This window comes from Hemitrygon akajei, chromosome 2, assembly GCF_048418815.1.
Source record: "Hemitrygon akajei chromosome 2, sHemAka1.3, whole genome shotgun sequence".
NCBI lineage: Eukaryota > Metazoa > Chordata > Chondrichthyes > Myliobatiformes > Dasyatidae > Hemitrygon > Hemitrygon akajei.
The window spans coordinates 44,234,317-44,259,695 of record NC_133125.1 but is presented as its reverse complement, the minus strand read 5'-3'; the positions used below and the strand labels follow the sequence as shown (position 1 = coordinate 44,259,695).

Genomic DNA, 25,379 nt, shown 5'->3' with positions numbered 1-25,379 from the left:
TAGGTTGTCTTACAGAGACAAGTGCTGTTCTGCAGGGCTTGGTTCTGCGACCACTTCTTTTCACGCTTTATGTTAATGATTCTAATGATGGAATTGATGGCTTTATGGCCAAATTTGCAGATGATATGAAGATAGGTGGATGGATAGGTAGTGTTGAGGAAGCAGGGAGTGTGCAGAAGGATTTAGATAGATTGGGAGAATGGAAAAAGTTGCCAATGGAATACAGTGTAGAGAAGTGTACGATCATGTTCTTTGGTAGAAGGAATTGACTATTTTTTGAAGCAGTAAGAAAATTCAGAATTTCAGAACGTGCAAACAACTTGAATATCCTTGTGCAAGTATCACAAAAGGTTAACTTGCAGTGCAAAGGCAGGCAAAAGCAATGTTAGGACTAGAAGTTAAAAGCAAGAATATAATGCCAATGCTTTATTAGGCATTGGTTAGACTGCAGTTGGAGTACTGTGACCAGTTTTAGACCTCTCATCTTAGAAAGGATGTGATGGTATTGGAGAGGGGCCAGAGGTTCATGAGAATTATCCCGGAAATGAAAGGGTTAACATACAAGGAAAATTTGATGGCTTGGGGCCCGTATTCACTAGAAGAATGGGGGGGGGGGGGGGGGGCGGGTGTGGTAGATAGAGTGGACCTGTAGAGGATGATTTCTATAGTTGGCAGTCTAGGACCAGAAAGCACAGCCTCAGAATAGAAAGAAATCCCTTTGGAACAGAGATAAGGAGGAATTTCTTTAGCCAGTGGATCGTGAATCTGTGGAATTCTTTGCCACAGATGACTGTGGAGGCCATACCACTGCATACATTTAAAGCCTATGTTGATAGGTTCTTGATTAGTAAGGGTGCCAAATGGTACAGGGAGAAGGCAGGAGAAGACTCAATGTGCTGAATGGCCTAATTCCGCTCCTTATTATGAAGATTTAGTGTGTGAAAGACTCTCACAAATTTCTACTGATGTACATCTACAGGAAAACATTCTGACTGGCTACATCACAGCCTGGTATAGAGCCTCCAATGCACAGGATCACAAGAGATCGCAGAGGATTGTAGATTCAGACAGCTCCATCATGGGCATAACCTCCTTACCACTGAGAACACGGTACCATCTTAAGGACCTTCAGCATCGGGACATGCTCCTTGTCATTACTACCATCATGGAAGTGGTACACTAGTCTAAAGATTCGCACTCAGTGATTTAGAAACAGCTTCTACCCTCTGCAATCATATTTCTGAACTGTCCATGAACAGTTACTCTATTCCTTTCTTTTGCAATGAAAATATCAATTTTTATATCTTTGCACTGTACTGCCGCTAAAAACAAATTTCACGTCATACAGTGATAGCAAACAGACTCTGACAACAGAGTCTGATAAACACAGGCCATAGAACAGGACATTTAGTGTCCAGACCTGCAAAAAGAATGCAAGATAACTATTATAAATTCTGCCTTCTTCAACCTTAAACTAAGCAAACAATATTTCAAGCAAGGGAACTCAGAAATCTGACAGGATCTACAGGAGATACCCCAAGCATGTAGATACAAAATTCGGCAGTCCATGCCTGCATGAAACAAGACCCAGACAACATTCAACCTTCAAACCCACTTTGTCATTCAATACAATCATATCTGATCAGCTTTCTTAATATTATATTCCCATTTTCCTCCCATTTACTTTGATGTATTTGCACCAAGAAATTTATTTTCTGAAATGCATTCAGTAACAGCCCCTCTTATAGGCCTCTATGGTGGTGAATTTTACAGGTTCATGACATTAAGCAAATCAAAGCAATACAGCACACAGATAGACTTTTCTACCCAACAAATCCATGCAAACTAGAGTGACCCCCCCCCAGCCAATTTCCTGCATTCAGGCCCCTCCCCTCCATGTACCCATCAAAATGCTTCTTAAATTAGTTTACCCAAGTGATAATTTCTGCTTCTACCACTCTTCAAGCAGAGTCCCAGAGGATTGCTTATCCTCCATCAAATCCTTCCACAAGCCATTTTAAATCTATGACTATGGCTTTTTTTGACCTTTCCCCCTTGTTAAAGAAAATTGGTCTTTTCTATTTAATTTGCTAAGGCCTCTCAATTTTGTACATCTCAACTAAATCTCCCTTCAACCTTATCTGTTTCAAAGAAAACAATCCCAGCTTATCTAATTCTTCCTAATACCCAAAATTTCTCTGTCCTATCAACATCCTTGTACGTATCCTTAGCATCATCTCCAGGGCTCCAATCCTTGCCCCGGACTCTCAGACATCGGGCCTCTAACCTCCAGACATGCCGAGCCAGGGATCATGACCTTTGGGCCTTTACTTCTTTGACTCACCAACTTTGGCATTTGACCTTCAAGCTTATGCCTCTGGACTCACTGAGTTGTGGACTTTAATCTTCAGCCTTACCCTATGGACTTTACCACCCTCTGGTTGTTGACATCAGGTCTCTCCATTTATAGGTTTGACCCAAGGACTTGCACAGATATCCAATCCCGGTGATCTCGGGTGGGGAAGTCACCAGCCCTTGTGATTCCTGCCCATGTGGACTGACAATCCAAGACCCAGGGAGCTGGGAATGCCTCACCTGGGGATCGCTAGTCTCCTCAGTGCCTGCAAACTCAACTGCAGACAGTAGGATTGCAACTTGCAATAGATTAGGTATGTCCCAAAACACTTACAACTTTTACTTTGAGGAATCAGTCTTTAGAATTTCAGTTGCACACCCTCCATGGTAAGGAGACCAAAACTGTGAGCATGTTCTCAAAGTCCTGAACAACTGTATTAAGATATTCTTGCTCTTGTATTCAAACCACCTTGCTGTGAAGGTCTTGACTGATTATTGATCTCAACTGCTTGCTGCATCTGTATGCCATACATTCAGTACCTAACATGCAATGACACTCTGGTATCTTTGAATATCACTTCCTAATTTACTATGTTTATGACAATTCTTCATATAACTTGGTATTTTCTTCATAATTCAGAATCCCATCCTAGTTAGTGTCATCAGCAAACAAAAAAAATGCATTCTGCACCCTCCTTTAAATCATTAGTATTTAAGAAGAATAGCCAACCAATTTGCAATCCACACCAACATAATCAGGCCCAATACCACCCACTGAATGAACTGATATCAGAAAAATGGCAGGAAATAAAAGCATCTCCAAATTGCAAGTGAAATATCAATGGTATTGTCATTGCCAAGTTCTCCACCATTAACTTTCTGGGAGGATCATTGTTCAGAAATACAAGTGGTGATCAGCCGTACAAAAGCAGATCAGAGTGGGTACCCTGCAGCAGCAATTTATCTCTTGAAACTCCAAAGCTTCTCCACAATTCAGGAACAGCCTTTTGCCGTGCATGTGCAGTTCCAACAATATTCAGGTTCATACTGTATAGAGTTACCTCTCCCGCCCAACCCCCAATCAATACTCCCATTCACCCACACATTCATCCCTTCAACCATCAGCACTCCATGGGTGCTGCAATTAGTTCCTGGTTAATTTCATTGTCATCTGACTGTACATATATGCAAACAAAACACCGTTCCTCCGCACCACAGTGCATCCACAAAACACATCACATAAAACAAAATATTACCACAAAACGTTAGTAAAATATAATCCAAATGCACAGGTAAACAGCTCACTGTCTTAGCGACGAGACCTCAGTTGTGGCAGGGTATTCATTAGTCTCATAGCCCAAGGGAAGAAGCCATTCTGCAGTCTGGCAGTCCTAGTTACTAGCTTACAATAGCACCGTCAAGGACAGCAAAACCAAGAGAGCGCAACCACATGCCGGCAACTCCTTCAGGGCAAGATGAGTGCACTACTTCTAAACAGGACCAGGACCAGTATCTCTGCAGCATGACAGGCAGGATCTGCCACTGTGAAATGCTTACACCTTAGTCAAACCGATAAGAACCTGTGAGGAGAGGCAGAAACAAAAAAAAAACAAAACTGTAAGTGGAAATTAGAAATGGCACGAGTAAAATAATCAGACCCAGAAACCCAAACAAAATTAAGGTAAAAAATGTTAAAAAGGTAATTCATAGAATAGCACTTTTGGGAAACAACTCTGAAAAACATTAGAAACCATTTTTAAACCATTAATTTAAAAACAGTGAAGTTAATAACCCTGAAGACTCAAGTCTCAAGGACCTGACAATCTATATTCCCAAGTTTGAAAGAAGTAGCTGCAGGAGGTAGTGGGTGCCCTGGTTATAAACATCTGAATTCTTTACATCCTGGAATGTTTTTTTGTAATTAAAGGTTAACAAATGTGATTCAAATAACTAAAGTTAAAACAGATCAGAAAACTGAGAACTAGCAACCACCAGATTACTGGTTGAGTCCAGCAGATTGAGCAGCATCTGGAGGGCGGGGAAAAGGGGTGAATGACGTTTCAGATCAAGGACCTGCATTCTGAGTGCAGGGAGGAGACAGACAGTATAAAGAGTCAAGAATGAGGCAGGATCTAGTAGGTGATAGATACTACCAGATGAGAATGGAGATGGGCAGGTGGAGTCTTGGGGGGGGGGGGGGGGGGGGGAAGGGGTGTTGTGTGGGGAGAGATTAAGTTGGGACACGGTGGACAGAGACAGATAAGCAGAAAACAAGAGGCAGATTAAGCTACTGCGGGAGGAGAGGGTGGATTTAGAGACAAGAGGCTGGAAGGTAATAAGGTTGTAGGTGATGGAGTCTGGTAGGAATGGTATTAACAAACCATCTACCAAAGAAACTCAGTGGGCCAGGCAGCATTGCTGGGGGGTGGGGAAAAGTGGTAGGGAGAAAGGAATTGTTGATGTTTCACGTCAAAATCTTGCATCAGTAAAGCTGATAAGTCGAACTAGATGGGGTGTGGAATGCAACTAGGAAACTAGATGGTGAGGGCAGGAGGCCTTAAGGAGAAAGAAAGGAGCAGAGAAAGTGCGGGGGAGGAACTAACTAAAATTGGAAGGTTCCATGTTCATATCATTGGGTAGTCTACAATCCAGATGGAATAGAGGTGCTGTTCTCCAGATCAACATTTTGCCTCACCCTGGCAGTTCAGTAGTCTGAGGACAGTGCTCACTGAATGCTCACTGAAGACAGGATGTGGGCGTTCCACTCTTGGTCTCACTGACATAAATGAGGACATATTCAGAGACCCAAGTGCAATTAGAGGAGATGAACGTGAAACTTTGGCTACATCGACACTAGGTGTTTTTAAAAATATCTCTGTCCACATTTAAATGGATATTTCAGCGAATCTCCTCCTACTGTGCATGCGCAGGACACATCTACCAAAAACAAGCGACATGTTTGGTGTCGAATCTCACTGTGAAAATGCGCGTTTGTGCAGTTACAGACTTGAAAAACTTAAAACGATGCAGGAGTACTTAAAAGTAAAAAAAAAAACAAATACTGGAGTGTAAGGAGGCAACCGACAGGGAGTTCACGGAAAGTATGAACCAGCTGATGATGAACATTGAAAAACTGACCAACTCAGTTGCATTAACAAAGCACCTTGTTAAATGTGTAAAACATGTCTGCATCAGTGTTATCTTGTATTTCCATACAATGTTACATTAGGCTGTTACACATCTATTGTCAGAGAAGTACTTGCATAAATAGGTAAACCACCTTCATACAAGCAAGGACAGAAAACAGGGCAAAGTGAGTATACTTATTTATTTAGTAAGTTATGGGTCAAAGTATTTGGTGAGTACATTTCTAACTTCTGGCTTCAGCCTCGTTGCCGTCTGTTCTGAAATTGTTAGATTGTGTGGGGGGTTGTGTTCAGGAAAACAATGAAATGGCACGCTGCCATCTGACAGCGTTTTCAGATTTCTCTTGTTACCCCGTCCACACTGATCTACTGATCTGACCAAGCAGCGTTTTCAAAATGACACACCCTGGACAGCGTTTCTGAAAAGCTCCAGTTTTGGGGGACGAAAACGCCGTTTTATTGTGGACGGAGGGTAAAAAAAGAGAAAAGGCTTTGGTTATGGATTTATCCGGTGTAGTGTGGACGTAGCCTTTGTCTGACCCTGGATGGTCATGAGGAAGGCACAAGAACAAGTGTTATACCTCCCACAGATCCGGGGACAGTGCCTGAAATGACTGGTGGTGGGATCCCACCAAGACTGGTGGAAATGATGATGTATGATCTGAAGGCTGATAGAGCACAAGGGAGATAACATTTCACTAATTTATTTGGGTTCTTTGAAAAATGCAACAAGTAGAATACCAAAGGAAAACCAGGGATGTATTAAATCTTCAGGAGGCTTTCCAAGAAGATCCTACATGAGAAATTGGCAAATAAGATTAGAACCTGGGTAACTGTGGGAAATATATTAGTGTCGACTGAAAGCTGGCTAACGAAGATAAATAGAAATAAATGGGATCTTCTCAGGTTGGCAGGCTGTGACTAGAAAAGTACCACAGGGATTTATAACTGGGGCCAGACTATTCACAATCTGTAATTAATGATTTAGTTGAGAAAATAAAATTAACTTTTCTAAGTTTGCAGATAAACTGAGCAGTGATTCTAGTAGAAACAGAAGTGAACATAGACAAACCAAGCAAGTGGGAACTGTTTGGTTGACAGAGTAGAATGTGGAAAAAATGCAAGTTCACTAAAACCCACGAATGCAGAGTATGTTTTTTAAACTGGTGAGTAAATGGGAAATATTGATGCACACATCACCCAGGTCCTGCTTACCATACCACTGAAAGTTAACATGGTTGCAACAGGGAATTAGGAACATAAAGGAAGCCTGTAGCATCATTCTTATGTGATCATGGCTAATCTGCCCCAGACCTCATCTCCTGTGTCTGTGCCCCACGGCCCTCAATTCTTCATTCAAAGACATATCTATTTAAACAATTCTAATTTCTTGTCTTTATGAACCTCCAAGGCAGAAATTTCCAAGAGATTCACCATGCTCCACATTTCTACTCACTTCAGTAAAGTGAAATAGAATATTCAATTCTTTCTCCACCCTTCCCCCCCAATCTTAGAAGTAGTAGCCAATAGTAGATTAGGCATTACTGCTAGAGGATTTCAGTGCAAGCATATAATCACTTTATTGATTGCTAAACCTATAGATTTTTGAGACCACACCTGGAGCAGTGCTTAAGTTTAATCTCCTTATGCAAAATGGAATATACTTAGCAAATTATATGTATTCTGCTGCACTGAAATCACCTTCCCTTGGTGACCCTCCTCATTTCTCTCATAATCCACTCTCCTCTATCAGACGCCTCTTTCACCAGCCCTTAAGCTTTTCCACCGCTTACTTCATCCCCTCCCACGACTTCTCATTCTGGCATCTTTCCCTCCTTCCTTTCCAGTTATGATGAAGGATCTCAACCCGAAACATTGATTTTATTCATTTCCACTGATGTTGCCTGACCTGCTGAGCTCCTCCAGTATTGTGTGTTGCCATTAAGAGCTGGTATTTCTTTAATCACTATCTTTTGAATATTTGGGTTATGGGCCTTAAGTTTTCCCCATCTTCATGTCTGATACATTCATGAAGTTTCCCTTAACAACTGCACAAACAATGCAAAATCCAATGACAGCTCAATTTGGAATCTTTAATCAGGTCATTCTATACCTACAATTGATAAAGCCACATTTCCTACAAGAAATAACATAAACAAATCATTAGTTTTAACCTCAGAATTTCTCATCCACCTGGATCTCTTAATGTCTTACAGCCTCTTATCCCTCTGCACCTTTTTACTGCCAACTGCCAGGGTGACATCGGCTGTCTCTATTCTCCACTCCGCTCACTCTACCCAACCTTTCAAAGCTCTGTTCATCAAGCTAAAAGATCCATTCTAAAGACTTGGACCAGCATTCTAAAAGACTGAATTCAGCTTGTATACCACCTTTCTGCTGATAAGACGTTGGCTACACCAGTGATGACACAAGAGCATGGCAATTTGCTGCAAGCTCTTTCTTGAAGATCCATTTATTATAATCAATCTACTCTTAAATTTAAATTCTGCCTCTAAGAATTACTAGTACTGTTCTTTCTTTCACTGCACTTTCTCTGTAGATGTTAACACTTCATTCACCAGTGTAATGCTTTACGCATTTCCTATCTCAGTGCATTGTGTGATGACTTGATCTGTATGAACAGCAAGCTTTTCACTCTATCTCAGTACACATGACAATAATAAACCAATTCCAATATGTCATTATTTCCCGAACAGTGAGCTCACTGTGAGGGAATCTTGCTTCCCTAACAATTATCTGATCTCACAATTCATTTCTACCGCCTAAGATTTGTAAATGATATTGTACCAGTTAGTCCATCATTTCGGCCTGTTCCTTTCAGAGGGAAAACTGATTAAAACTTTGATTCATTTTCTCTATTTATCCTCACATTTACCCACCTGCATCAAAAATATTTGAGATCCTTTTTACTATTTAACAGTTTTCAGTTTCCTATCCAACTATCTCATTTTCCACCATGGATGCCCAATCTCTATACCTTCAAATTTCACAGAATTATGTGGTTCCTCCTTTTCCCGAACCAACCACCTTCCAGGAACTGGTGGAATTCTTCAATTTGAAAGAACTGCTCTAATAGGCCCACACTCCAAGTAACATTTATTGATTTGGGAATCCTTTTTGTTCCAAACAATGCCATTTGTTGTGGGATGTACAAATGCTCCCCAGCTTATGAACACTGCACTTACATACAGATCATGCATACAATCAAGAGTGTGTAAGGCAAATGGATTTGCTGGCTGTTGTGGGAGCATGGTTTGCAAATGTATTTCCACTTTGTGAACTGTTCATAGCCCAAACAATTTGCAGGAATGGAGCCCTGCCGTAGCCTGGAAAAAATATGGAATAAGTTATGTCCTCTCATCTCCTCTATTTTCTGGTAAATTGTTAACTGCATTGGGAATACTTTCTGTTCTGGAATAGTTTTACCATACATTCACCTTCATATGGTCCACCTGCTATGTCTCTATCCCCATTTCTGAGAAGAAGCAATATACTAGTATTTCTTTCAATCAAGATTCAGAATGTGGTCTCTTCAAAGGAAGAATAAATGCAATCTGATAATCATTTTGCCAAAAGAGCCAAATTATACTGTCAGTTTAAACCCCCCTTACAACTCAACTTCAGATAATCATAAGTATTTGTAACAGATTTCCAATGTCATTTGCTTAACTTTATTCTTCTGCATTTATAACCCTGCCACACTCCCTTATCACCTTGCACTCTTGCTATCTCTTAATTTCACACCAAACTGACTTTCCATTTTGTTCTCTTAATCCATCCCACTCAGCATCTGAAAACTTGTTTTAACAATTCTATTTATGATAAGATGCAAATCAACTCCAAGCTTTGTATTCTCTTTCCACGGCTACTGCTTTTCAAGCACATACTGTTTTTGTTTCATATTTCTGGTATCTACTCTATTTTGCTCTGAGCGTTGCCCTACTATTCGATGTGCTTTTACCCAAATTTATGACTTTTAATAGATGGTATTAAATTTCAACGTTGACTTTCCGCCCCCGGGTATGTTTTGTAAAAAAAAAGTCTTACAATTTTTTTAAAAAAACACACCATCACTCCAAGCTGGAGGAGGATTCTATCAAGTACAGAATGAAATTAACTGAGTTCAAGAGAAAATAAAGCAAAAGAAAAACCACATACTCCAAGGTCCAAACTAACAGAAAATTTTCTTCTGTAAGTATTTCTGGCCTACTGCAAGTAACAGCCATTTTAACACATACCAAGCAGACAATTCATTTTATACAGTTCAGAGACACAAAGCATGATAGCACGTTTAAAACCAAACAGACATCATAACAGAATATTTCAAAAAAACACACCACCTTAAAATCACTCCAACATATGACAAAACCTTCCAACAAATTCTAAAGATGTTTTAATCTCCATGCAAACCATGGTACAGGACAAGAACAATTATGCACTTGTACTTCAATCAATTTGCTTGGTGTTTGAAGCCAAGTGCACATAAAACTTAGATAAATTACCAAAACCTTTACAGACCAACTTTTCATATGTTAACCCCGCTCACATATTAAAACACAGAAATTTTTGCTAAATTAAGAAAGCCTACTTTTCACAAGCTTCAACTTCTGCAACAAGATCATAAACCAATTGTAAACATTCTTTGTTAAAGACATACCTCCGTATAATGTTTCATTTTAAAACATTACAACCCTGATTTACACACAGTATCATGCAAGCAACTCACACTTTATCATTTCCACTGTGTCTTTCAAACTCTCGTCTTCCTCTTGGATCAAATCCATTAATGCTCCTGGGATAGCCACCTCTTCCACGGCCACGCCCTCTTCCACCTCGCCCTCTCATTGAAGACCTATCCATCCTGTCAATTGGTCTACAGAATAAAAAATATTAATTGTTATATTGTTTGACTTCATCAAATGAAATCTTGCCTATATTAAGGTCCACCATAAAGCAAATATCAAGCCTACTTACTGTACATGTTGCCTTTACAGCAATAATTTTTTTTTGTTTCTGGCATTCCTATTAGAAGACCATACTGGCATATGATATTCTACTGCATCGCTCTACTGAATACCACACCTTTGTGTACCAGAAATGGTAATACAGCGTGCAAAGAACTGTCAAGCCAAGATTACATGAGAGGAATGTATAGGACAAGTTACAAGATCATTCCTGTAAAAGAATCCCTGACCAGCAAGATAGATTTCATCCCAGGCAAAACTAACTAATATCTCTCACATGGAGCTATTTACAGCAAATGTTAAAATTGCATTTCTACTTTCAAAAGGTTTGGATAGAAGGAATCATCAACTAACTATACTCCTTGCTCTTCTGAGGGTATCCCCCCTCAGACTCAAATTAATTGTCTACATACAATATGGAACATAGATATCATAAACTTGCTTATTAAATTGTTCAAAAAGTGCAAAATTAAATTTTGTTGACATTGTTTTCTGTCCAAGCAAGCATGCTTAAGAAATTAACAGTTTAAATATCACTGTAGAAAAAGCTCTCCTCTAATAGTACTTTATGCATTCTTAATCATCTAAAGAACTGTCTAACCCATTTATGAATTTTGTTCTTCAAAGCTTCCAGTAACTTAATATCATTCACCTTCAGAATTGCCCTGCTACAAACTGCTGCAGTGGGTATCTTATTTCTGTAGTTTATGTATCACAACAAAAAAAGTCAGTGCAGCACTCTGACAATTAAAAGAGAAAGTCTAAATTGCTCCCTAACACTAAATTTTGTTCTGTAAATACTTTAAAGTGGTTCAAAAGCAGATATGACCAAATGATAAGGCTCCCCCTCAAGGTACAATAGGTGGGCCAGGGCATTGGAGCTTAGCAATTCTCAAAATAAATATGGTGGCATACAAGTAAAAAGCTCATTATAGTTCAGACATAATCAAATTAATAATTAAAGTCCATCTGTCACTTTCCCCTTTAAAACAGACATCTTTAAGAAAGGACCCAAGCTTTTCCTTCAGTGGAGCCAAAAACTTTTGATCATGCTCCAATTCTTTTATGAAGCTTTTTTGTCATACATGTCTGATAGGCAAAAAGATAATTACACACCATCTGCCAGAGAACATTAAGATTGAGCATAATTAAACCAATGTCACTTCCAACATGTCAAACATACAATCTGTCAAAAGCTTGTTATGCACAACTTATAATGAAATATCAGAACTCTAACTTGTGGGTTTTTTTGTTTTGTACACTTGATACATTAATCAGGTTCTCAACTAATTTTTAAATCAAAGAGAACATTTAGGAGGTCAATATGAACAATGTAATTTATACAGAGTTTGAAAAGGACTGTGACAAAATGTAATAAGCCCAAATACAAATCTGAAGATCGTGGAATAAGAGCAAGAGTGAGAGCACTATAATGAAACTAGTTTATGGACACGAAACAATAATGGAAAATAGATTTTTTTAAAAAACATTTACAACAGTAATGTTTCTCCATGTTCAATTTTCAAAGCACTACTTATTTTGACACAACATAACACAGTATCGCATAATGCAGGCCCACAATGTTATGATAACCTTTTAACCTACTCCAATCTAACCCTTCCCTGCCACATAGCCCTCTTTCCCTTTCACCTATGTGCCTAGCAAGGAGTCTCCTAAATGTCCCTAATGCGTTTGCTTCCACCATAGTATTTTTCAATACTATGCTCATTTCATAAATGAAAAATCAAATTTGACCCCAATTTATATTTGGCCTTCATAAACTAATGGCTAGCTGTCAACAGAATTCATTAAGCTGAAATAAACAGTCATGTAACAAGGAATGTACTTTATTTATTGATTTAAATGGGTGTCCTCTAACCAGTTATTTCACGTGTGAGAAATAAAAAAGTTTAAAATCCAATTTATTAACAACCTACCATCAACAACATCCAAATTGATCGAAGGTGGAATGTTACATGATTAATCTAAGCAAGTAAACATATTTAAAACTAAGCTTCACCCCATCCATTCCTCCCCCTCCCCCAACTGAAATACACTCATCCTCCATGGTCACATTTCATTTTTTATTGCTGTTTCACATATTGATACGACTGCTTGTTTTATTATAATAGTGCCAGAAACATTGTATTGTCTTACATAAACATGCACCTTGCACCTAATGTCAACCTATCAATCTTCAGGTCATGCCACTCTGAGTTGTGCTATTATTTTGTGATTGGATTGTAACTGTATGTGCTGTGTGTGACTATGTACTGTTTTTGTACCTTGGCCCCAGAGGAACAATGTTTTGTTTAGCAATATGCACGTGTATGGTTGAATGACAATAAACTTAAACATACATACCCATCCACCCACAATCCTTCATCAGTTTTCTTAAAACATTCAAAAGAGTGGTTTAGCCTTACACTTCAAATGAAAATTCAGTTGTTCCTTCATCATTAGGACGACGTTCTCGGAATACAACCCGCCGTTCTGATCTTTCCGTTTTCCTCTCAATATCCTGGTTTTCATTCTGTCCTCTGATTTCTGCCCTTTTCGGGCCTCTCTTCGGCCCTGATCAAACACAAGATTACACAGTTGAAAGTAGTCCTCTTAAAGTTTGTCACTTTCCTTAACTAGAAACTATGCACCTAGATAAAAACAGAAATTGCTAAAAACATTAAACAGATGCAGGCACCAGGGGTTTCTCTTTCCAGTTATTTTCAATTTTCTTATCGCATATCCTAGCTTCAATTTTCATGCAAAGTATTCTATTCTTCGAAAAACATTTGTAATCCTGCTCCATAAAACTCTGTGCAAAGTTTTATGATAACCAATTCACCTAGATCAAGATGGAAAACCACCTTTAATATAATTCAATTATTAATTGAAGCTTTTATAAATTAAAGAGTTTTCCCTCCAAACGCTTAAGGAAAAATCCCAAATAATATGTAACCTCCTATCAAAGTTAATTTCTTTTATTACTCAAGAAAAATAATGGGAGGCAGCTTATCAGAATAAATCTGCATTCCATTTTCCTTCGTTTGCTGTCTGTTCCCTCAAGTAATCTGTATTTTCACCCCATTACCGAGTACAAATGCTTCCTAATTCTGTAGTGATTAACTTTTGAGTTTTTTTCTTGCCACAAGTATCTGCCAACAAATCTTTCAGAAGTGATGCATACAGACTTCTAGAAAGCTTTTGATAAGGTGCCACAGCAAAGCTGAAACACATGGCACAAAAAGGTCACCCATAGCACTAAAATAAAGATAGCTAAGTACAAGACAACTGTGCTCTGATGGTTGCATTTTCAGCCTGGGTCACATTATGGAAAAATTGTGAAGGTGTTGGGAAAGATAGAGTCAGAGTTATGCAACATGGAAATATGCCCTTTACTCAACGCATCCATGCTGGCCAAGTTGCCAAACTGAGTTAGTTCCACATCCCTCTAAACCAAGGGTTCCCAACCTGGGGTATACAGACCCCTCATTTAATGGTAAGGCTCTATGGCATACAAAAAGATTGGAAAGCCCTGCTCTAAACCTTTCCTATTTATGTACCTGTCTAAATGTTTTTTTAATAAACACTGTAACCATACTCATTTCTACCACTTTCTCTGGCAGCTCATTCCATAAACCGCTGCCCTTTATGTGGAAAAAGTTGCCTCTCAGGTGCACTTTAAATCTTTCCCATGTCACCTTAAACCTGCACACCCTAGCTTTAGACGTCCCATCCTAGGAAACCCCTTATCACTCACCTTTGTCAAGAGGTCTCAAAAATTTGTAAACCTCGATACAGTCCCTTTTTAGCCACCTACATGCCAGAGAAGAAAGTCCCAGCCCATCCAATCTTTCCTTTAACTCAAGCCCTCAGTAACATCCTGGGAACCATAGAACATTACAGCACAAAAAGAGGCCTTCTGGCCCTTCTTGGCTGTGCCGAACCATTTTTCTGCCTAGTCCCACTGACCTGCACCTGGACCATTTCCCTCCTTACACCTCTCATCCATGTACCTGTCCAAGTTTTTCTTAAATGTTAAAAGTGAGCCCGCATTTACCACTTCATCTGGCAGCTCATTCCACACTCCCACCACTCTGTGTAAAGAAGCACCCCTTAATGTTCCCTTTAAACTTTTCCCTCTTCACCCTTAACCCATGTCCTCTGGTTTTTTTCTCCCCTAGCCTCAGTGGAAAAAGTCTGCTTGCATTCACTATCTATACCCATCATAATTTTATATACCTGTCAAGTCTCCCCACATTCTTCACGCTCCAGGGAATAAAGTCCTAACCTATTCAACCTTTCTCTGTAACTCAGTTTCTCAAGTCCCGGCAACATCCGTGTAAACCTTCTCTGCACTCTTTCAACCTTATTAATATCCTTCCTGTAATTCGGTGACCAAAACTGCACACAATACTTTAAATTCGGCCTCACCAATGCCTTATACAACCTCACCATAACATTCCAACTCTTATATTTATTTCCAGCATCTGCAGATTCACTCGTGTTGTCTTATACTCAATGCTTTGATTTATAAAGGCCAATGTACCAAAAGCTCTCTTTACTATCCTATCTACCTGTGACGCCACTTTTAGGGAATGTTGTATCTGTATTCCTAGATCCCTCTGTTCTACTGCACTCCTCAGTGCCCTACCATTTACCTTGTATGTTCTACCTTGGTTTGTCCTTCCAAAATACCTCACACTTGTCTGTATTAAACTCCATCTGCCATTTTTTCAGCTGGTCCAGATCCCTCTGCAAGCTTTGAAAACCTTCCTCACTGTTCACTACACCTCCAATCTTTGTATCATCAGCAAATGCTGATCCAATTTACCACATTATCATCCAGATCATTGATATAGTATTATGTACCTTATCTTTTTTTTTGCACCTTTTCCAGCTCAAGAGAATCCTTCCTCCTTCCTACAGAGACAGAACCAGAAGTGCATACACTCCAAATATGGTTTAACCAAAGCTTACTGCCTTGACCAATGAAGTTGAGCACATTAAACACCTTTTTCACCATCCAATCCATCTGCATTATCTTTTTCAGCAAACAATATACTGAGTCTCTCTGTTCTATAATGCTCTGCAGGGTCCTGTCATTTTCTGTACACATCCTGCCCTGGTTTAACTTGTCAAGATGCAACACTGAGACAGAGTTAAATTCCATCTGCCATTCCTTGGCCCACTTTCCAAACTGACCTAGATCCTGTTGTAATCTTGGATAATCTTCACTGCCCACTAGCTATCATATTTAATGTCATTCACAACATACTAATCACACCATCTATACTCTCATCCAAACTGTTAACACAGGCAACAAGAACTCTGTTCTTGGATACAGAGTCCAGCCCTGAGGATATATCCACCTTCTGCATTTTAGGACCACCTGAACTTCCTCTTCTGTAACGTGGATCTGTTTCACGACAGCACTATTCCCTTCTTCAGGTTCCCTACCTTCCCCGGCCACCTTTAAAATACAAATAAGTATCATTTATCACCTTGCCAACTGAATGTAGCTTCACACATAAATGACAATAAACTGAATCTGAATCTAAATGACATTGATTCTTAAAGGTGCCATTTTCTCCCTAGTAACTCTTCTGCTCTTAGCATATTTATAGAATCTATTAGGATTCTCCTTTTACTTATTTGCCAAACTATCTCTCGTCCTTTTTTGCTCTCCTAATTTCTCAGGAGTCTGCAGAGATTTAGCAACTCATCAAAAACCTTGGCAAACTTCTATACGTGTAGTGCTAAGTGTGCTGACTAGCTGCTTTGTGGCCTGTTACACTTTTCAGTTTGTAGATTCAGCCCAGTACATCGCGGGAAAAACCCTCCCAACCATTGAGCACATCTACATGAAATGTTGCTGTAGAAAAGAAGCATCCATCATCAAAGATCCTCACTATCCAGGCCATGCTCTTTTCTTGCTGCTGTCATCAGGTAGAAGGCACAATGCCGCAGGACTCACGCTAACAGGTTTAAGAACAGTTACTACCCCTCAACCATCAGGCTCTTGAAGGGGATAACTGCACTCATTCTATTTCTTGTGTTCCCACAACCAATGGTCTCACTTTAAGGTCGATTTTGTTATTTCATGCTTGTTATTTATTGCTATTTATTTATATTTGCGTTTGCACGGTCTGTTGTTCATCAATCCTGTTTACATTTACTGTTCCATAGCTCTGCCAAGTATGCCCATAGGAAAAGGAATCTTGGGGTTGTATGTGGTGATGCTCATGCACTTTGATAACAAAATTTTGAAGTGTATTCCTAACTCACTTTTACACAAGGGATTCATTTGATCCCAGCTGTCTACACAACACATATTTCTTTCTTTTTCCTGATTAGTGCCTCAATATCCCTTATCAACCAGGGTTCCCTAATCCTGCTAGCCCTGCCCCTCACTCTGAGAGGAGCACATTAACCATGAACTCTACGTAACTCTCACTTACCAAAACACCCTTTACCTACAGTCTTTCCCATTGGCCTATTCAAGTTCTGTCTAAAGCCTTCAAAATTAGTTTTGCTCCAATGTAGCCCAGTCATATTCTTTTTCATTGGTTAAAATACTATAATAATGGTAATTAATCTAAAACTACTTTCCCACTAATATTTCAGTCACTTGCTTTACCTAATTTCCAAACAGGAGTGTTGTCCCTCCACCTCCCACTCTAGAAGAGTCATCTACATATTGCATGAGAAAACTTTCCTAGGCACAGTTCTGCAACATTCAAGCCCTTAGCACTATTACAGTTTCAGTCAATATTATGTTAAAGTCACCTACTACTACAAACCTATAATTTTCAAAACAATCTCCGTATATATTTGCTCCTCTAATTCCCACTGACTGCCTTGGCTGGCGGGTGCTATAATATAAATCCCAAAGCAATTATCCACCCATTTTCATGTTCCACCCAGGAAGATCTTCTCCAAGTACTGCTGTAATATTCTTCAAAATAAATAAACAAACAAACAACAGAACTCCCCTTCCTCTTCCACACCAGCATCTGTACCCCAGAACATTAAATTGCTCAGCTATAGTACTCCAGTGCCTTGTACCTATACATACACAGTTCATCTATCTTACCTGTCAAACTGCTTACAGTAAAATAAATTCAGTTTAGTCCCTCAGGCTTTCCTTGTTTCATGGTCTACCTATAGAACTAGTTTGTTTTAGTTTATACGCATATAGTACCTCAACTATTTGATCCAGGAAAGGTTTACAAGAATGATAACTGGATAAAGGATTACACTTTCAAAAGTCAAATGTTACCTCACTACTTTTTTTGCACAATTTAACTAACATCCTGTAATTCATTGTTGCCATAAGGTCAAATTTCATGACAAATGCCAGTGATAATAAACCAGCTTCTGTTTCTGTACATTTTCCCTCTGACTGCAGGAGTTTCCTTTGGGTGCTCTGGTTTTCTCCCACATTGCAAAGACATACAATAGGGTTAAGGTTAGCAAATTATCAGCATGCCATGTTGATACTGGAAGTGTGGTGACCCTAGTGGGCTGCCCCCAGGACAATCTATGCTTATTTAGTTTGACAGAAAACAACACCTCACTGTATGTTTTGATGTTTATGTGGCAAATATAGCCAATTTTTAGCCTTTACTAATCTTTATGATTCAATTAATATTTTCTGATGCTTACAAGTATGGATTAGAACAGATGCGTACACAACCTGAATTAGTATTATTAAAAGGAAACTCAAATTATAATAATTATTTGAGAACAGAGACCACTACCCCATCCATTAGTGGGAAATCTGGGAATTGCTGCCTGCCTGCAGATTAAACTGGGTAACATCTGATCAACCCATTAAATCATTCAAAAGTTACACTAGAATTACCTACATTTAGAGTGCATGGAAAATTGAAAATGTTGATCAAACTTATCAAATTGAAATTAATGCATTTTAAATTTTAAACAATTACTTGGGAGCAAAGAAAGGTGAACATGTTGTCAAAATATTTTCAAGTCCAAAAATCATATACAAGAGTGGTTTAAAAATAAAGGAACCCCAGAGAATACAAGGGCAGTGAAATTTTGAAGGCGAGAGCAAGATGAAAACAAATCTCAGCTTTAAGAACTCCTTAGTGCACAAGCTGAAAGAAAAGTACTTCTGAGGAACAGAAAAGACGAAGCACAAGTAAAGATGCTCAAGGGGAAACATACAAGAGACAAATAAAGGCCACATTTTCCAATGTGCTGGTTTGAGCAAGAACGGTTACAGAAAACATTGCAACCCCATGTTGGCTTCTGGAAGGGGCAAGGACACACCACTTAGGAGTCAAGTTTCCCCATGGTTCCTGTTCACCACACATTAAGTTCAGTTCCTAGCCTGATGTACTCCTGTAAACCCATTTGGCAAATATGACTTGCCTTTATTTTCTTTTAACTTTCTCAAATTCATTTCTGCATTACAACAATTCAGATTCACCTCAAATTCAAACTACTTCATACAATGTAATACCTGGAAGGCAAGAGGACCAACCTGCATAAGCTATTAAAATCGAAAATCTGAAATAAAAGCAAAATGCAGATCAGATTGTACCTATAGACAGTAACAAAATTAACATTTGTTATTAAAATCAAAATTGCTGAAAGTACTATGAGAAGAGAAATGGTTAATGTTTCAGGTCAAACACCCCCTTTGTGAGAACCATTAACAGGAGAAAAATAACTTAAGTTGCAGGACAGGTGTAATTTCTCCAATAGGGTGAGCACAGGGACAAACAAACAGGGCTATCCGGTCAAAGAATGAATGGAAGCAGTTCAGTAAGAACATACAAAAAAAAATGTAGAAATGCAAAATAGGAAGACATACCCAGCCATTCAGGTAGGACATGTCCTTTCAGAGACAAAAAACAAGACAAATCAAGCTGAGCTGTTATCACTGATGGATGACTAATACAGGCAAAGAAATCATGTTATTTCTAGCTGCAGAATCCAAAACTGAATCTAGAAGGCTGTAGCATAAACCAAAGAGGATGAAGTGCTGTTCCTCAATTTTACACAAAGCCTCTTATCACGCAAAAGGCCAAGACTGACAGGGCAGAGTGGGATGGGAATTAAAATGGCAGGCAATAGAAACCTCATGGTCACCCTTGCACTACACTATTTTGGAAGCAAATTGCTCCTCACCTGGAAGGAGTGTCTGGGTACCTGTACAAGGGGAAGGAAGAAGTTAACAGAGCATCTGAACAGAAAAAAAGCCTTTAAAGAGGACTGGATGCTGATAAAGATTAGAGCACCAGAACATTCCCTTTAGAATGTTGAAAGAATTAGAAATGATATAATGATGATCCATTGAGTGAAAGGCAAAGACACGGGATACCTACTCTTGTTGAGATGCAGTAAGGGAGATAGGAGGAGAAACGCACAAAATCAAACCAATGTGGTTACAAGCCCCATCAACTGTGGTGGAGTGGAAACCACAGTTGAAAAAAAATCTGACATGGAAAGTGGCCCTGTCAGAATAGATACAATGAAAAGTTGTCAGAATATAAATGGAATACTTTCAAGAAGCAGAAAAGGTGGTGCGTAGTCAAGAAGGGAGTCAGTAGGTACTGGTCACAAAAGTAGCTTCTAAAATAGAGATAGAAAAGTCAAGAAGAGCAAGATTGACCAAGGAGGAAAGCAAGGTGACAACTGGTAAAGATTAAATTTAAATGAAAAGTTCTCCATGAGAGCAGCAGCAGTTGAGAATCAGGCTTACTGTTACAACTTCATATTAATTTTCCTTTAACTTGTCCAGTCCTGATGAAAGCTTATTAGCTTTTTCTTTGTCAGTAGATGCTGGATATTTTCAGCAGGTTGGGCAGCAATTTCTATGTCCATGCATTTAGTTCACAGTAGATCATAAGAATTTCACCACAGATCCTTCATTTTACATTATCTTCCACACCAGTATGTACTTAAAAGGCACAAGGCTTGTTGAATTTATAAGTCTGTATCCCAAGAAATTTAGTATATGCACTCATGTAGGAGTTTTCTTGATCTTTTACAACCCAATTACATAGGCAAGAAGGTGAATTTGCTCTTCCCAAGTACAGTTATAAGCTCTATGTCCAACTCCTCAGTAAAATGTTGGGCATGAAGATTAAGGATACACCCAGTTTCAATTGCTCTTCTCTGCTGACTTGACAGTTTTGACTATTTAGTAAAATCATGCTGCTGCAAACATTCAAAACAAAGGGACAGTTTGGGAGAAAGGTTATCGTCAAATATCTATCAATTTTAAAAGGCTGTTTCTCATCAATTGTTTTAAAAGCCACAAGTCTGGAACACACAGCAGCAAATTTTCAATCGAACTGTTGAATCATTGATGTTACTTACAAATTTGTGAAAAGCAAACTTAACTCAAATTAAATACAAGTCTATGAGACATCTCATCTCTACCAAGTTTCTTGATGGGAACGAAACATCATTCCAAGTCTTCATACCAGCTCTTTCCAAATAATCTCCTCATTCAAGTGTGACTTTCAGTGATCCAGATAATGAGAACAAACTGTCAGATTTTGAATAACAACCTTGAAGAGAAAGTTAAGATTTTTTATAAAATCCCAAGTTGCTACATGCCCATTGCCCTCATCATGACTTGGTTACCCCATTTTGGTGATATTTTTCATGAGAGAAGAATGCATTTCATTCAGTTAAAAGAAAAATGATAACCAATTTTCAACATTAAAACATCTGCACCAATGTCTATTTTCCCAAATCCATAAAGGATTAAACGATATTCCTTAACTGGGCAACACCATAGTCAATTATTTATCGGAGTACATACATGTCACCAAATACAACCCTAAGATTCATTTTGTTGTGGGCATACTCAGCAATTGCAAAAACCATAAAAAAACAATGAAAAACTGCACTCGACAATGCAAACAACCAATGTGAAAAAGACAAAAAATTGTGCAAACACAAAAGAGAGAAAAATAATAATAAATAAAAAAAACAATAAATATCAAAAACATGAGACGAAGAGTCCTTGAAAATGAGTCAACAGGTTGTGTGAACCATTCAGTGATGGGGCAAGTGAAGTTGAATGAAGTTATCCCCACTGGTTCAACAACTTGATGGTTGAGGGGCAATAACAGTTGCTGAACCTGGTAGTGAGGGCCCTGAGGTTCTTTTGCCTTCTTCCTGATGGCAGCAGCAAGAAGAGAGCATGACCTTAGTAGTCGAGGTTCCTGATGATGGATGCTGCTTTCCTGCGACAGCATTCTATGTAGATGTGCTCAATGGGGGGGAGGACTTTACCCATGATGGACTGGGCCTGATCCATCACTGTTTATAGTATTTTCCATTCAAGGGCATTGGCACTTGCATACCAGGCTGCGATACTACCTGTCAATATATTCTCCACCACACATCTGTGGAAGTTTGTCAAAGTATTAGACGTCATGCCGAATCTTTACAAACTAAGGAAGTAGGGACAATGTCATGCTTTCTTTGCAATTGCACTTACGTACTGGACCCCAGACTGGTCCTCCGAAATTATAACACTGTTGTATTTAAAATTGTGACCCTCTCCACCTTTGATCCCCCAATGAGGACCGGCTTATGTATCTCTGGTTTCCTCCTCCTGAAGTTAATAATCAACTCTGTGATCTCACTGGCATTAAGTAAGAGGTTGTTGTTGTGGCACCATTTAACCCGATTTCCAATGTCCCTCCTATACAGTGATTTATAACCATCTTTGATTCAGCCAACAACAGTGGTGTCATCAGCAAACTTAAATTATGGCATTGGAGTTGTGCTGAGCATCATAAGTATAAAGTAAGTACAGCAGGGGGCTAAGCACACAACCTTGTGGTGTACCTGGGCTGATAGAGATTGTGAGAAGAGAGGTTATTACCAATCTGAACTGACTGGGGTCTGCAAGTGAGAAAATTGAGGATCCAATTGCACTACGTGGTATTGAGGCCAAGACTTTGAAGCTTATTGATTAGTTTTGAGGGGATGATAGTATTGAATGCAAAGATGCAGTCGATAAAGAATATCCTGATGCATGCATCTTTGCTGCCCAGAAGTTCCAGGACCAAAATTTAAATATCCTTTTATTTTCATTCCACAGATTGACAACCAAAGATAGAAAACAAAGGATACTTTGGATGTGAAATATTAATTCCATTTAACTTTCCACACATATTGCCTGATCTGCTGAGTATCCATTTTTATTCCTCATTTTCAGCATCTACAGATTTGTGTAATTTTCCTACCACAGGGAGAGATAGAGTGTAATGACTCCGTGGCATCCCACGGGAATCTCCTTAATCACTTCAGGTGCATCAAATTCTCACCAGTCCAACTGCCATGCTCTGAAGCCCCACATCTTTCACACAGATCCAACACTGCAGACTTAGCAAGAGCTCATTTGCAGAACATGACTGAAGACTGACTCAACAACCTCCAACGTAAAATGCTACATATCAGTCTGCTGACTGTGGCATTCTCACTAGTTCAAAAAACACAATAATCATACAGTGCCTAAGAGCAGGGTGAGCTGCCTCAATGACCATCACTCAGTTTCACTCACATCTGCTGTGATGAAGTGCTTTGACAATTATGGCCAGAACCAGCTCCTGCCGAAGCAAGGATCTGGATCCGCTGCAATGTGCCATTGCCACAATAGGTCTACAGCAAATGCAATCTCACTGGCTCTGCACTCAGCCTTGGATCAGCTGGACAATAGTAATACCCACGCCAGGCTGCTGTTGATTGATTGCAGCTCGCCACTGAATACAATCATACCCTCAATTCTAATCAACAAGCTCAAAAACCTAGGCCTCTGTACCTCCCTCTGCAACTGGATCCTTGAATTCCTCACTGGGACACCACGGTTGGTGCAGATTGGAAATAACATCTCATCCTCGGTGACACAATCGATACTGGCGCAACTCAAGGATGTGTGCTCAGTCCACTGCTCCACTTTCTATACCCACAAGTGTGTAGCTAGGCACAGATCAAACACCATCTTTAAATTTGCTGATGACAACTATTTTTGGCAGAATTTCAGATAGTGACCAGAAGGCATACAGGAATGAGATAGATCAGCTGGTTGAGCGACATTACAACAGCATCTTGCACTCGATGTCAGTAAGACCAAGGAATTGATTGTGGACTTCAGGAAGGGGAAAAAGCGAAGGAACGCATACCAGTCCTCATTGAGTGATCAGCAGTGGAAAGGGTGAGCAGTTTCTAGTTCCTGGGTATTATCTCTGAAGATCTATCCTGGATCTAACATAATGATACAACTTCAAAAAAGGCACTAAGTGACTACATTTCATTAGGAGTTTGAGGAGATTCTGTATGTCACCAAAGACTAACAATTTTTTTTATATATCAGGTGTAACTGTGGAGATAATTCCAACTGGTTGCATCACTGTCTGGTATGGATGAAAAGCTGCAGAAGGTTGTAAACTCATCCAGCTCCGTCAAGGGCACTAGCCTCCCCAGCATCAAGGACATCTTGAAAATGCTATGCCTCAAGAAGGTAGCATCCATAATTAAGGGACCCCTCACCCCTACCCCCCACCATCCAGAACATGCCCTCTTCTCACTGCAACTATCAAGGAATAGGTACAGGAGCCTGAAGACACACTTAATAGCTTCTTCCATTCTGCCATCAGATGTCTGAATGAACAATGAACCCATGTATACTATCTCACTAGTCTTGCTCTCTTTTTGCACTGCTTAATTATATATATTTCTTATTGTTATTTATAGTTTTTATGGCAATGTACTGCTGCCACAAAACAACAAATTTCACGATATATGCCAGTGATATTAAACCCGATTCATCTGGCGCGATATTGTTTAAATAAGGCAACACCAGCCAGTACCATCCCAAGTTCTCCACAACCTCCGCACCACAAAACAGTGACTAAATTAAATGACCCCGGCCCCACAAACTCACCTGACACCAAAAAGGAAAGCCAAGCCCATCCATGCTCACCTTCCACCCCTGGCACAATTTCACTCTCTTCACCACCCAAACACCTAGCCTGGGGAAGCATAGATCGACCAAACAGGCCACATGGACCACACCCCCACACACACCCAGGGGGCATACAGACCTTCTCTTCGCTGTCCGCCGCCCACCGACACGTTCTCAGCGCCGCCAAGCCTGATGCCACCGCCACCCCCGGCGGTCGAAGCCGCGGAGCCGAAGCCGGCCTCGCTGCCAGCAGGGATTTTCCGAGCCTTCTGCGACTCCCTTCTGCCCGATTTAGCCGCACTGGCGGAGGCCCCCGGCCCAGCAGCTGAAGCCGGGCCGCCGGAGGAAGGCGAAGAGCCGGCGGCTCTTCCTCCGGCTCCAGCCCTACTCCTCCGGCCGCCGCCTCCCTCCTCCTTCTTCTTTCGCTGCTTCTTCTCCTCGGCCTCCCGCAGGATATCGAACGGGTCCGACTCGTCGTCCAGCAGGTGGTTGAAGCGGTTGGTGACGGCGCAGCCGAAAGTCTCCTGCATGGCGGCAGCGGCGCAGGCTTGGGGCATTCCTTTCATAACCAAACGGCCAGATCCCACACCGAACGCGCCTCCAAATCCACGGCCCTTTAAGTCAATAGCTACGCTGAATGATTAAGCGGTGTCCGGGCAGCCCCCCAAACGGGTGTCTGCTTCGGGAGCTCCTCCCTCCTCCTGGCGCTGCACGTCCCACTCGCTAATATGGCGCCTTCATTCACTCTCTCCCCTCCCTCCTCAGCGGTTCACACAGCGGCCCAGCTCCCACCGGCCGGCCGCTGAGCAAACTCTCCATGTGGTGTTTCCATTTCGAATTCTTGAACAAAGACAGTCTCTAATTTTATTTCCACTCTATCCCATTAATATATATTGAATCTGGAAGTGCTATCCTATTTAACCAGATTCCATC

At 40.1% G+C, this 25,379-nt stretch overlaps 1 protein-coding gene across 2 annotated transcripts in view; it reads right to left on the bottom strand.

Moving 5' to 3' along the window:
• Positions 1–25,161, bottom strand: part of LOC140741362 (intracellular hyaluronan-binding protein 4.S-like) — a 47,813-nt gene extending 22,652 nt beyond the window's left edge. The window contains exons 1-3 of one of the 2 annotated variants that reach the window (XM_073071522.1): positions 24,586–25,161; positions 12,913–13,060; positions 10,249–10,395 (exon numbers count right to left, since the gene is read on the bottom strand). In XM_073071522.1, the coding sequence (XP_072927623.1) occupies positions 10,249–10,395; positions 12,913–13,060; positions 24,586–25,012 (722 nt within the window). In that variant the 5' untranslated portion in view covers positions 25,013–25,161. The remainder of the gene's footprint in view (positions 1–10,248; positions 10,396–12,912; positions 13,061–24,585) is intronic. The other variant, XM_073071514.1, reaches the window with a different exon arrangement.
• Between the last annotated feature and the right edge of the window lie 218 nt (positions 25,162–25,379).